The sequence below is a fragment of the Nannospalax galili genome, unplaced genomic scaffold (genome assembly GCF_000622305.1).
Source record: "Nannospalax galili isolate Female #2095 unplaced genomic scaffold, S.galili_v1.0 scaffold1065, whole genome shotgun sequence".
Taxonomy (NCBI): domain Eukaryota; kingdom Metazoa; phylum Chordata; class Mammalia; order Rodentia; family Spalacidae; genus Nannospalax; species Nannospalax galili.
The window spans coordinates 312,908-327,338 of NW_008353600.1; the positions used below are offsets into that span (position 1 = coordinate 312,908).

General features: G+C 40.2%; 1 protein-coding gene across 12 annotated transcripts in view; it reads right to left on the minus strand.

The window, feature by feature from the left end:
* Mkln1 (muskelin 1) overlaps positions 1-14,431 on the minus strand; it is a 377,131-nt gene that overhangs the window by 165,509 nt on the left and 197,191 nt on the right. The window contains exon 1 of one of the 12 annotated variants that reach the window (XM_008850861.2): positions 11,530-11,658. The exons of the other annotated variants lie outside the window; for them this stretch is intronic. Coding sequence (XP_008849083.1) covers positions 11,530-11,627 — 98 coding nt within the window. The 5' untranslated portion in view covers positions 11,628-11,658. Of the gene's footprint in view, positions 1-11,529; positions 11,659-14,431 lie in introns of those variants that run through there. 12 annotated transcript variants of the gene reach the window in all.

Below are 14,431 nucleotides of genomic sequence, written 5' to 3' on the forward strand. Positions count from 1 at the left end.
CAGTTCCTGGGTATCCAAGGGCCTCTTCTGTCCTCTGCGGGCACTGCACGACATAGACACACTTACATACATGCAGGCAATACATGCATACACACAAAATTAAAAATAAAAAACAAATAAATAAATATTCAAATCTTGGACAGGAAAGATGATCAGTGGCTAATGGTGCTTGCCACCAAGTCTGATGACCTGAGTTCAATTCCCAAGACCCACACAGTGGATCGAAGGAGAAAACCAACTCCTGAAAGTTGTCCTCTAACCACCACATACAGTGCATGGTATGGTAGTACGCGTGTGCCTCCACATACACACTAAATAAATGAATACATAAATATAATTTTTTAAACTCTGTATGTTGTTAGTAAGAAACATCTCTAATATGAAAACACAAAAGCAATCAAAGTAAAAGAAGGATTGGATGTGTAGCTCGGTGGTAGAGTACTGTGACATATGCATGAGATCTTAGATTCCAAGTGTCAGCACCACCAAGGGGAAAAAAAGTAAAATTTCCATCTCGTAAAAAATAGTCAAAAATACTACACATACTAAGTAGATCTTAAAGGCAAGAGACGAGAAGCCTTACAAAAGATTAAAAGAGGCAGTTAAAATGTTAAAAGGACCAATTACCTGGGCATGGTGGCACACACCTTTAATCCCAGCACTTGGGAGGCAGGGGCAGGAAGATTTCTGTGAGTTCCAAAGTCAGCCTGGTTTACATAGCGATTTCCAGGCCAGCCAGAGCAACATAAATAAAAATAAATAAAACCCTAGCCAGAGAATAAGTGTGAAAGTGAATTTTGAATGTTTTAATTGAATGATAAAGAACTTATAACAAAACTTAAGGACAGTTAATTTGTACTTAGAGAAAATCCTACAGTCTTAAGTGCATACATTAAAACTAAACACAGCCAATTCTTTTTATTATTTTGACAAAATATATAATGTTAGGGTATTTTACTTAAATGTCACTCAAAAACTTTATAAGGGCAGATTTTAGAATACTAAAATTAATTCCATATAAATATTATAGGTAGCTTTTTCTTCCCATTAATTTTAAAAAATACTTAAATCTTAATGAATATTTACTTCATCATAAGCAAAAACCTATTAAATGAACTGCATTCTTAGTTACCTGTAGCATTAATATACACAACCTAGGGAACATTATTTGACTTGGTAGATTTTTATAAATATTCACAACAAACCATGGAGTTCGTATGTAAGCAATCTTTCTAAGAGAAATATTTTCCCAAAGTGCACTGATGTTTAAAAACTACATTTTCCCACGGGGTGTGGTGAAATATGCCTTTAATCCCAGCACCCAGGAGGCAGAGGCAGGCAGATCTCTGTGAGATCAAGGTCAGCCTGGTCTATACAGTGAGTGCCAGGCCAGATGGAACTACAGATCTCAAAAAAAAACAAAAAATAAAATAAAATAAATAAAATAAACAAACACAAAAAACACTACATTTTCCTTTGGGGCTGGAGAAACGGTTCAGCAATTAAGAGCATGTCCTGCTTTTGCAGAGGACCCAAAAGTGGTTCCCAGCATCAATATGGGGTGGCTCACAACTGCCTGTTAACTCCAGCCCAAGGAATCCAATGCCTCTGGTCTCCGAGGGCATGTACCTCATGTGCACATACCCAAACACAGACATACACACATACACATAATTAAAAATAAAATTTTTAAAAGAAAAACTATTTTCCAAAAGTACTCTGATGTTTAAAAACTACTAGAGGGTCACAAAGCAAAACAAAATAGACAAGAATGTGGAAAAGAGACTCATGGGGCAGGAAAGAACACCAGGTGGAATGGAGGTAAAAGAGGGAAGGGGTGAAAGCAATCAGAATGCATTATATGCATGTATGAAATTGTCAAAGAACAAATTAATCAAGTTTTAAAAAAGAAAATAATTCAGGGGGCCGGAGAGACAGCTCAGCAGTTAAGAGCACTAACTTGGTCTTGCAGAGGACCCAGGTTTAATTCCCAGCACCCACATGGTGGCTAACAACTGTCCATAACTACAGTTCCTAGGGAATCCAATGCCTTCTTCTGACCTCTGTGGGCATTGCAAGACACAGGTGCACTTACATACATGCAGGCAATACACATAAATACACTCATACACATAAAATAAAAATAAATAAAAAAACGAAAATAAATCAATTTATAATACCACTTAAAAGAAAATAGTAATACTTTAAAAAATCTTATTTTTATTTATTATTTTCATTTTATAAAGTGTATTGCCTGCATGTGTGTAAGTGCACCCATGACATGCAATGCCTGCGAAAGGTCAGAAGAAGGCGTCAGATTCCCTGGAACTGGAGTTTACAGAAGGTTGTTAGCTGCCACGTGGGTGCTGGGAATCAAGCCCAGGTCCTCCGCAAGGGCAGTCAGTGCTCTTACCCACTGAGTCATCTCTCCAGTCCCCAAAATAGTAATAAATTTGACAAAACATATAAACTATAAAACTTGTTGAAATAAGAAAGTATACATGGGGCTGGAGAGATGGCTCAGCGGTTAAGAACACTGGTTGTTCTTGCAGAAGACCCAGGTTCGAATACCAGCACCCACATGGCAGGTAACAACTGTCCATAACTCCAGTTCCAGGGAATCCAACGGCCTCTTCTGTCCTCTACGGGCATTGCACAACGCGGGTGCACTTACCTACACACAGGCAATACATGCATACACATAAAATAAAAATAATATAAAATATTTTTTTTAAAAAGGCACTTGCTGCCAAGCCTGACAATCTGAATTCAATCCTTAGGATACATATGGTAGAAGAGAAATGACTCCCACAAGTTGTCCTCTGACCTCCTCATGGCACAGTCATGTATATACACAAAATATAATTTAAAAAAAGTATACATAAGCCAGGCATGGTGGTACATGCCTTTTATCCCAGCACTCGGGAGGCAGACAGGTGGATCTCTGCAAGTTGGAGGCTAGCCTGGTCTACATAGTAAGCTGCAGGTCAACTAAGGCTACAGGGAGACCCTGTCTCAAAAATACCAAAAAAAGAAAGTACTCATAAATCAGAAAAAAATATATATTACATTTAAAATCATCTGAGGCTGGAGAGATGGTTCAGTTGGTAAAGTGCCTTCTATGTAAGCACTAGGACCTTCATGAGTTCAGATCCCCAGCAGCTACATAAAAAGCAGATGTGGTGATGAGCATCTGTAACTCCACCACTAGAAGGGCAGAGAGAGGGTGATCCCTGGCATTAATAAATGAGCTCTAGTTCAGTGAGAGACCCTGTCTCAAAAAATAATGTGGAGGTCATTAAGATAGCTCAGCAGGTAAAGGCTCTTGCTGCCAAGCCTGACAATCTCAGGAACCACAGAATATGCTCTAAAAAATTAATCTAGAGAATATGCCAATATTATGTTTACCCTTAAAGAGCAAGTTTTTTTTATTTCTTTTTATTAATTTTGTGTGTATTTCATATATAACATCTCAAACAATCTTAATCATCTTTATACTCCCATCTCCACTGGCACCCTCCCATAACCTGCCCCCCCCATGAAGCCCATATACTCTGTCATCCCTGTTACTGCCCACTGTGTTGTCAGTGCCCCAGCAGTTCCCCAGTGCAAGTCCATCCACTGAGTCTAGTCAGCCTATCTAGAGTCCCTTGTTTTAGGAAGATCAGCTTTTCTTCATTTAGCCGCAATCAGTTGCCAACATTCCTTTAGACAAGACTGGGGTCTGCCCTTCATTTTCCCAGTTCTATGCTGGGTTACTCTCTGCCTGAGTTTGCATGGGACTTGTATATGATGACACCTATGCCATAGAATCATATGGGCAAGTTCCCAGGAGCTTGTAGGATTCTGTTTCCATATGGAAACCTCCTCCCTGGCTCTTACAAACTTTCCATCCTCACTTCACGATAGTCCATGAGCCTTGGGTAGATGAAGTTTAATAAAGGGGTCCTGTCCAAAGGACATTATTTAGCAGACTCTTAATCTCTACACTTTGGCCATTTGTGACCTTTTGTCCTGGCCCTCCACTGCATGAGGAGCTTCATTATTGAGAACTGATTCCTTAGTGTCCTCTTCTTTATTCCTGTTCTATGTTCCATGAGCCTTAGGTGTAGAAGTTGCATTGCAAATGTGTCCCTTAGGCCTGTGCAATTCATAGACAATGTCTGTGTGTGGTACTTAGTATTAGTCAAAAAGCAAGCATTTTTATAAATTTTCTTCTCTAAAGTCCCTTATCATAGATTATAATGTCTAATAATAAAAACAAGGAATGTGTAAGAGCCAGGGGAGAAGGTATATGACCATATGGAAACAGAGTCTTACAGTCTTCTGGGACCTTGCTTATATGCACTTACAGCAATGGTGTCAGTACACACAAGACCCATGCAAACTCAAAACAGACAAAATCCCAGCATAGAACTATGGGAATGGGCAGCAGGCCCCAATCTTAGTCCAAGAACTATTAGGCAGCTGATTACTGTTGGATGAAGAAGAGGTAATCGTCTTAGAGTGACTCTAAATAGGTTGAACAGACCTCAGTGGATAACTTGCACAGAGGGTCCTCAGGAGACGCTAACTTGACTACATAGGCCTTAACATAAATGATAGAATGCATGAAATCTAGTTGGGAGGGCTTTAGGTAGGTCCCGATGGGGAAGGGGGTATAAAAATGATTAAGATGTTTTATATGGGGCTGGAGCGATGGCTCAGTGGTTAAGAGCACTGACTGCTCTTGCAGAAGACCTGGGTTCAACTACCAGCACCCACATGGCAGCTTCCAACTGTCCTTAACTCCAGTTCCAGGGGAATCCGAAGCCCTCTTCTGACATCCGCAGCACTGCACGACACGGGTGCACTCACGTACATGCAGGCAATATACTCATACACATAAAATAAAAATAATAAAGATTTTTTAAAAAAGATGTATATGAAATACACAAAAATTCAATAAAAATATACAAAAAATAAAAAGCAATAATTAGGGATCTCTAAATTCTCAACTGCTCATTTTCCAAAACATTTTATACATATTAAAATCTAGAGAATCTTTTGTTTCTGGGCTATTGAGACAGCTCAGTAGATAAAAGATATCTGCTACCAAGCCTGATGAACTGAATTCAACCCTGGAACCCACATAGTGTAAGGAGAGAATGAACTCCCACAAGTTGTCCTCTGAACTCCACAAACACACTGTGACAAATGTGCACCTTTAGATACAAACACACACATACAATATAAATAAATAAGCAATTAAAAATTTAAAAACAGAAAATCTCTCATTTCTAAAGGGAGTTTCTGAATGACTGAAACACAAAGTCAGATGGCTATAGACTATGCGTGAAATATACCTACACATGAGAAACACCATGACTTTAAAAAGATGATGCAAATATTAGAGCCATTTGCTCATCTAGCAACAAAACTTTTATATTTATAGTCTCCCAGTGTTTCAACACGAAAAGTATTTCTATAGAACACAAAACTAAATGACGCTCAGAAAAGAATCATAACTTGCTAAAAGTCACAAGCATCTAATTCTAAAGATTCAAAGTAATTTTCAGTCTACTTCATGGTACTCCAACCTAGGTATCTTTATTTTTCTAAAATTCATTGTCTGAAACAACAGAATTTTTAGTGTCCAGAAAGCTAATTTAAGTAAGAGAGAAAAATGAAAGAAAAGGACAGGAAAATAACCAGTCTCCAGAGTGTTCAAGTCCCCAAACTAATGATATACACCTTGATGCTCAGGAACTTAATAGAATGACCACGTCCTCCAACACATATGTATGATAGCCATTATCTGCAGACCAGGCAAATGATCTCATTACTCAGAGATGGCTCAGCAGTTAAGAGCACTGGCTGCTCTTGCAGAGGACTTGCATTCAATTCCCAGCACCCACATGACAGCTAACAACTGCCCGTAACTCCAGCTCCAGGGCAATCTGACACCCCCTTCTGACCTCCATGAGCACTGCACAACACAGGTGCACTTACATGCAAGCAATACATTCATATAACAAAATAAAAATAAAATATTTTTTAAATGATCTCATTAGGGGCTGGAGAGATGGGTCAGTGGTTAAGAACATTGGTTGTTCTTGCAGAAGACCCAGGTTCAAACCCCAGCATTCACATGGCAGCTAAAAACTGTCTGTAATTCCAGTCCCAGGGGATCCGACAGCCTCTTCTGACTTCCATGGGCATTGCACAACACTTACCTACATGCAGGCAATACACACATACACATAAAATAAAAAAATAATAAAAAAATTTTAAAAAATAATCTCATTACTCATAATGATCAAAGAACAACAAAAGAAAACAAAGATAAAACCAGAAGGTCTAAATGTCCAATAATAGGAAACCAATTAAATAAAAAGCCATAAAATCATTATATGGAATATAAATGTATCATTATGAATGAACACAAAAGAGTATGAAGAATCTGTTAAACAGACTGACTATCCCTTTACCCAAAATGACTGGGACAGAGTATCTCTGATTTTTTAATTTATAGATTTTGGAATGTTTTCATAGACTTTAATGACTGAGAATCTCTAATCCAGAAAGTAAAAACCCAAAATACTCCAAAATCTAAATGCTCTAAAATCCAAAACTTAGGTACTCAAACAGCTTCAGAATTTAGAGCTGATTTTGGATTTTCTAATTTGGAATACACAACCAGTACACAAAGAACAAAAAGGACAACACTAAACTACAAAGTGTAAGCAGACCCAGGATCTGGAATGTCACATTTCTAAAGGATGGGATTAGGGGAGTTTACATTGTGTTTCTGTGGGTATCTTGCAAATATACTAATTACAAACTTTGGGCTTTTTTGGAATGAGAATAAAATATCTATTTTTTTAATGTGCTTTTTTTTTTTTAATGTATATGTGTGTATTGCCTGCATGTAGGTAAGTGCACCCGTGTCGTGCAATGCCCGCGGAAGACAGAAGAGGCTGTTGGATCCCCTGGAACTGGAGTTACAGATAGCTGTTAGCTGTCATGTGGGTGCCAGGATTCGAACCTGGGTCTTCTGCAAGAACAGTCAGTGTTAACCGCTGAGCCATCTCTCCAGCCCTTTAATGTGTGCTATTTTAAAGTTAGCTGAGTTGAAATAAATCCACCCATCCTACTATTAAAATTATTTAACTCATTCAGTAATACATAAAAGTAAGAATCATTCCATTACCAAGGATATAAAAATAGTTTCAAAGATTCTGTTGTCATAGAAAACCATAAACATCGAGATAAAATATGCTCTTACTGTTCAACATTAACACACATCTTATCTGTACACACACCACAGCCATGTCAGATATTGAATCAGTTAAAGCAGCTTTTACAACGTCAGAAAGCCTAAGATCAGAATCCTATCTCCTGTGCTTTCTACTCTCAGACCTGACTGAGCAAGACCTAACTTAACCTCTCTGGACCTCAGTTTCCCTAGCTGTAAAATATAATGATCTTATTCATCTTGAAGTTTTGATGAACACTAAATCTAAGAAAACATGCTAATTGCTAAGCTTAACAAAGAACAAAAGACAATAGCTGGTGGTTATTAGCACAGTCAGAGTATAATAATTTAAAAAAAAAAAACTTACCAAATCTCCTAAAGATACATGATTGTAGGCAAATAAGTACTGTCCTCAGTTTCCCTCATCTGTAGGTTTTACAAAAGTTTAAAAAAATATATACGCAAGAAAATCTCATGTATAGTAAGTACTGGATAAACTATAGCCAGCATCATTACTAGCTATAACAATAAACATTTGAGAACAGGGATCAGCAATTTATAAAATATTCTTACATATAGTATGAGTAATCCTATCAATTATCACTTAAATAAATGTATTCCTCTTAATTCCCAAATTAGGTATAAATTTCAGGAAAAAAGTAAAATACAGGCAAATTAAACATCTGAAAAATAAAAGGTTAATCTGCTAGTTTCAAAGTAAAAATTGTTATCAGTAACACATTTTCATGTTCAAATAAATCTGAGTTAAAAGGAAAAATGTTAGGTTTTATGTATTAGACAAAAAAGGAAAAAATTAGAAGTCCTTAGAAAGAAATTTGAGGGGCTGGAGATGGCCCAGCGGTTAGGAGCACTGACTGCTCTCTGCAGAGGACCCGGGTTCGATTCCCAGCACCTACATGGCAGCTACAAAGTGACCTTAACTCCAGTTCCAGGGGAATCCAAAGCCCTCTTCTGACTTCTGCGGCACTGCACAACACGGGTGCACTCATACACATAAAATAAAAAAAAATAAAATAAATTTGAAATTGTAATTTTTTAAAAATATTTCAATTATTTTTATTTTTATGTGTATGAGTGTTATGCCTGCATGTAGGTAAGTGCACCTGTGTCGTGCAATGCCCACAGAGGACAGAAGAGGCTGTTGGATCCCCTGGGACTGGAGTTACAGTTGTTAGGTGCCATGTGGGTGCTGGGATTCGAACCTGGGTCTTCTGCAAGAACAGTGTTCTTAACCGCTGAGCCATCTCTCCAGCCCCTGAAATTGTAATTTTTTTCATGACTTCACATCAAAGTGTATGTGTGTGTGCACGAAGAATCATATGTGTGAGTGTGGTCTATATGTATGTGATATATGTTCATGTGTGTATGCTGATGCACTCACCTGTTGCCTATGTGCAGAGGCCAGAAGAAAACAAGGATTGTCCTGCTCAAGCATTCTCTACCTAATTCCTTTTAGATAGGGTCTCGCACTAAACCTCAGCAAGCCCCAAGGATCCTTCAGCGCCCCCCCACACACACACAGTAACAGGGTTACAGGTGCACCATCCAAGACTATTTCTGCCAGGATCTGAACTCGGGTCCTCATGCTTATGCAGAAAACACTGAGTCACCTCTCTAGCCTGTCACATATCTTTAAACAACTAAAATGCAAGTGCCTTTAATATAAGAATTCTTTCAAATCTCTGATTTCTTATAGAAAATATTTGTATAAAAGCAGTAAAGCAGTATGGGTAGGATCATCGACTGTAAAGCCAGATTCCCTGGGTTCATATTCTGCCTTCAACTAACTGGATGACCTCAAGCAAATTTTAACCTCTCCGTGCCTGTTTCTTCATCTGGAAATGGAAAAATGAATTATTTTTTGAAACAAGGTCTCATATATCCCAGGCTGGCCTCAAATTCACTATGTAGCAGAGGATGACCTTGAGCTTCTGATTCTCTGGCCTCTACCTCCCAAGTGACAGCATTACAGGCATGTGCCACCATGCACAGTTTTTTGATATTTTTTAAAAGATTGTTATAAGGATTAAACTCATTAAAGCATTTGAAGTATTCATAATAGAGATTAGCATATGGAAAGCACAAATAGTCACCTTTTTTTTTTTTTTATTACTAGCATCAGCTCAAAATGCCTAGATTCCTGTCAAGTAAGTGCTGCTTTATGGACAATTTCGATAAATCAAAATACCCCAAATCACACCTGCTTTAAGACGTTCCTTAACATGCCTTTCACTGAAAAAAGATACAGTAATTTGCCATTAAAAAAGATTTCAGGGCAAAGAAAAGTCAATACCTTTCTTAAATTTCCTGTCATATAAAGTTATAATATCTATACACACTAATGTAAGTTCAGAACCAAGAATTTTACAGTTAAGGCAGGCACACTCCAACTTAACAGACAAAATTCTCAAACTCAAGTTCCAAAATACACAACTATTTTCTTTCAAAGAAAAATGTTTACTGAACTTTTAAAGCACTTTAATATAAAAATTTTTTAAATCTATACTTGCATTCAGATTTAAATAAGATACACTAAAGTGGAAGTTTTATATATATATATATTAAATACTATATTATCAAGGTACTTAAGAAACCTATACCAATGGATTTCTCCCAATTCCCTTCTAACTCCAACAGTAGGTTCTGTTCACTCCAAATCAGAACCAGGATAACACGACTGATTAAAGTTGCCATCCTGCCCCATAAACTCTGATTAGAAATGTATTCTTCATTCTCCCACGCAAATGGGACTTAGGATCGATCTTCAAGTCTTATGCCTACACCAGAAGTTTAAAGGAACTTGAATAGCCTAATTCAAGATCAGAAAAAAAGTCTTTGCAGGTACAAATCAAACAACACCAACTTCCCAAATATGTGACCCTAACCCTAACCTAGATACAGAAAATGTTAAATATCTTCAGATTTTAAAAGGAGTTAGCCCAGAAAAATCAGAGATTCAAGAACCTACAGCCACATTTTAACTTCAGCTAAAGGTTAGTTTATCTAGCGTGCCCTCAAATTAAAAGTTGAGTTCCAGCACCAGACTGAGACGTAGCCACGAACTAGCCATTAACAAGCCACAACTGGTCAGATCAGACCACAGGTCACCCTTTACTAAGGCCAGACCTACTGAAGGTGGCTTGCCAACCCTTGACCTGGTGAACAGGAGGGTAGACTGGCAGATGAGGCAGATTCTTCTGGTGACAGCTTCACTTTGCAGTTCCTGACCACTTGACTTAAGAAATCAAATTTGGGAAACAGTGAGAATTTTTTTCTTTTAATGTTGATTCGAGAATTTCATACAATGTATTCTGATCATATTTAGACCCCAGAGAAATTTGTAAAATTTCAGTGAAAAACGTTCACACCTGAGATCTAGTCATTTTGTCTGTTTAGCAATATAGAAACAGATTATTCGTTTTGTCCATAAAACTATTCGTGGTGAGATGGTGTTTCCTTGAGACAACTAGCACTTCTAAAGACCTTGATAAAGCTAGTTTCTCCATCTGCATGTAAAATTCAAGGTAGGCTTGCTGTTCTCAAGGCTTGGATGAAGATAACTAAAAAAGAATTTGCTACAGGAACACATACTGGTAAGCAATGCAATCCGAGTCTTTTTCTAACAGCTAAATGGAGGCTCCAGACCTAAAGTCAGACTTTTCTGTTCCCATCCAAGTCTCTGGGATGGGAAACTGCTGCGTCTCCACAAACCCATCTCCGAGCAGCAGAATCATAGCAGAATTCCTCCGTCGCGGCCCTCCTTCCTGATCTTTTTTCAGAACATGCAGCAAAAAGCCCAGATCCCCGCTGCCAGTCCCCCGAGTTTTCCCACTCGCCCGAATACAGACTGACTCCGCAACTTCTTCCCGCACTCCCGCCGGGTTAAACACTCTCCCCGCCCGCCGAGGAACTCCTAGCTTCCCGCTCCGGACGGGCTGCCCGGGAAGGACCGGCCCCCGCCGCCGCTGCCGAGACCACCTCTCCCGGCCGCAGCGCTGCCGCCCTCCAGCCGCCGGCCCCGCTCCGCCGCAGCCCCCACACCCCGGGCCCGCCGCGCCGCCGCCCCATGAGCCCCACGAGCCCCTCGCCCTCTCCTCAGCCGCGCAGACCAGCGCTCTCAAGCCACCGCACCGAGCCGCTCCGGAGGCCGCGCGTCCCCCTAGCAGGCCCCGCCTGGGCCTCTCGGCTGAGCTCCGCTGCACCGCACGCTCGGCTTGGCCGAGCTCTCGCCCAGCTACACGGACAGTACGAGCCCCGGGCCTCGCACTTACTCGGGAAGGTATGTGGAGGAGAAGGAGCTCCACTTGTGGAGCGAATAGGGAAGAAGCCGGCACTCAGTCGCCGCAGCAACAGCCCCACCAGCCGCCATCTTGTCAGCACCGTAGCGGCCGCCACCGACCGCCGGCAGCGGCGGGAGGAGGGCGGGAGGCGTGGCCTGCTCTTAAAGGGGCCGCATGGTGAATCCTACAGCGCAGGGCTAGTGCAGACCTGTCCGCTCCAGCATCCGTGGGTTTCCTACGCTGCCCTTTCGTAGTTGACCCACGGAAGCAGGGTCTGCGAATGCAAGCGTTTACGGGCCTTTTCTGTGAGGCTGGGAAAGGACTTTTCTTACAAGCGGAGGTAAAGACAAAGCCAAAGAACATTATGAAAAAAATAAATCTTAGTTGGGGACCAGGACGGGAAAATGAGATCAGTTTGGAAAAGGAATACCTTTCTGACTTTGGAAACCACTATCCTAGCCTCTTTATAAATCACTGAAGAGAACTGAAGTGCAATCCTTTACGGCCTTTGAAAACTCTGGAGTTGTCCTGGGCAAAAATGTCTTTGTCACCACTTTCCAGGGTCAGGTGGAGACAGGAAAAGGAAATGCTAGTGTGTCCTGCTTTCAGTCTCTAATGCCCTTCGTTGTAAACATTTTTTCGGAGCCGTATCCTACTAATAACCTTGTGGCATCGGTTTACTCAGAAATGACATTCACAGACCAGAAAAAAAAATCCCATACATAATTGGGAAGTTGCACATCATCGTTTGTTCAGTTGGCAAATCCGCCTGCTTTAATTTTCACAGAAAGTTAGCCCAAAGGTTTGGAAAGAGAAAAGACCATGTCTCTTCAGAAAGGGAGAGCAAGTAGCCCCCCACCTTCAGAAAACCATATGGGCCTCATTCCAGCCTCTTATCACAAATGGAACCCTTGGTCTAAATATATGGCAACGATAGATAAATACTCCCATCTAGTACCTGTTTGTCAGGGTTATGAATATTTATTTCCTGGCTTAGCCACTGACCTTACCAAAATATGTCACTCATTACCTAAGAGGTTGGACTCCAGAAGCCTAGATGGAGTCATCTCCACTGGAGCATGGGAAAACTCAAGCTAAGAGTTTCTCAGTAAACAATCAGGTGAACCAATAGCTGTATTCTCTCAGATCATGATCATTAACCTGCCCATCAACTCTCTCTAATCCTTTCTTAGCCTCATTTGCATTGGGGGAAAATTTAGTAGTAGCCTCCATTACCATCAAGCATGTTGGGCCACATGTACTTTTGATCAGTGCCACATACTTTAAATGTTGGACTTTGTTGAGTAGGTGTCTGATCCCTGAGGCAGTAGGCCCAGTGCCTGAGACACAGAAAGAGCAGAAGAGGTTAGTCCCAGAGAGGTCATCTTTCTGGAAAAGGTTATCTTTAAAGGGGAGAAGATAAAATGGAGACTCACTCCAATTAATTTTGGGCCCCAGATTTTTTTTATTTTCACTTCTTACCTTAATCTTAGTAAGTACTTTTTATATTTTTTTCCAGACATAGCGCTATATGGTTCCTAATAGAGCTTTGTGAAAAACGGGTTTAAATCAATTCTTCTTAAGGGAAAACTCGCCTGTGACTTTTGGGTGCAGGGAAGCAAGGTTGTTATTGTTGTTGCTATTTTAGCATTGATATATTTATATAAGTACCGCACACTAACTGATTGCACCATTGGAGCTCTGCAACATGTATATATTTGTGTGGGCGGTTCAGAAGGCAACCTGCAGAGGTTGGTTTTCTCCTTCTTCCATGTGAGTCCTGGGTACTAAACTTACGTCATCAGGCTTGGTAGCAAGCATGTGTACCCACTGAGCCATCTCTCTGCACTGTGTTGTTTTTGAAACACAGTCTTGCTCTGTAGACATGGTTGGCCTCAAACTTGCAAAGAACTTCCTGCCTCTGCCTCTCCAGAGTGTTGGGATTACAAGCATGGACTACCATGCCCAGTTCTTCTGTGACTTTCTATTCTTTTCTATTGTAAATGGCTGAACAGTTCTTCATTATCCCTCCAGCATGTGCTCATACTCTCTCCTTTTCCTCCCCCCTCTCCCCGTCTAGTCTCTCTTCAAGAACCGCTATTCCAGCCGTACTAGACAAACATTCCAAGTTGCTACCTATATGTTGTATGTTCTATCTATCTCCAAGGCTTAGTCTAATCCTAGTCTGGAATATTTCTGCCAATATATTCCCTGGCTAACTCCTGCTTATTCAGATTATTTTATTTTGGAAAATCTTTCATCATCACCTACTTTAAAATTAGTTGACATTTTCTACATTTGCTTAGCAACCAGTTTCCCCTCTTTAGCTTAACAATCATCACAATATGTTTCAGTTTCTTCTTTCTTTCTCTTTCCATAAATGATAGTTTTCATGAAGGCAGGAATCACACATATCCAGCTCACAGTTGTAGCTATGTGTGGTAGTCACTATGCATAGTAGATGCTCAGTAAATATGTACTGAAGAATGAATGAATTGGCCAAAAGAGAATTTGAATTAGAGGTGAATGTTTTGCACAGGAAAGAGTGTCAAAACTCTGCAAATATGCGTCCCTGAAGTTGCCAAGCACAGCGTAAAGAACTAGGATAGCATGGCTTTCCCATAGCAAAAATTTCACAAATCCTGAAATAATATAAAGCATTCATGTGTTAACATAAATACAAACAGATATATCATGATAGCCCAAGATTTATATAAACGTTAAGAAAGAAGTGGAGACTCAGCTGGGCGTGGTGGCGCACGCTTTTAATCCCAGCACTCAGGAGGCAGAGCAGGCGGATCTCTTTGAGTTCAAGGCCAGCCTGGTCTACATAGTGAGTTCCAGGACAGCTGGGGCTACAGGGAGACCCTGTCTCAAAAAGACCAAAAAAAAA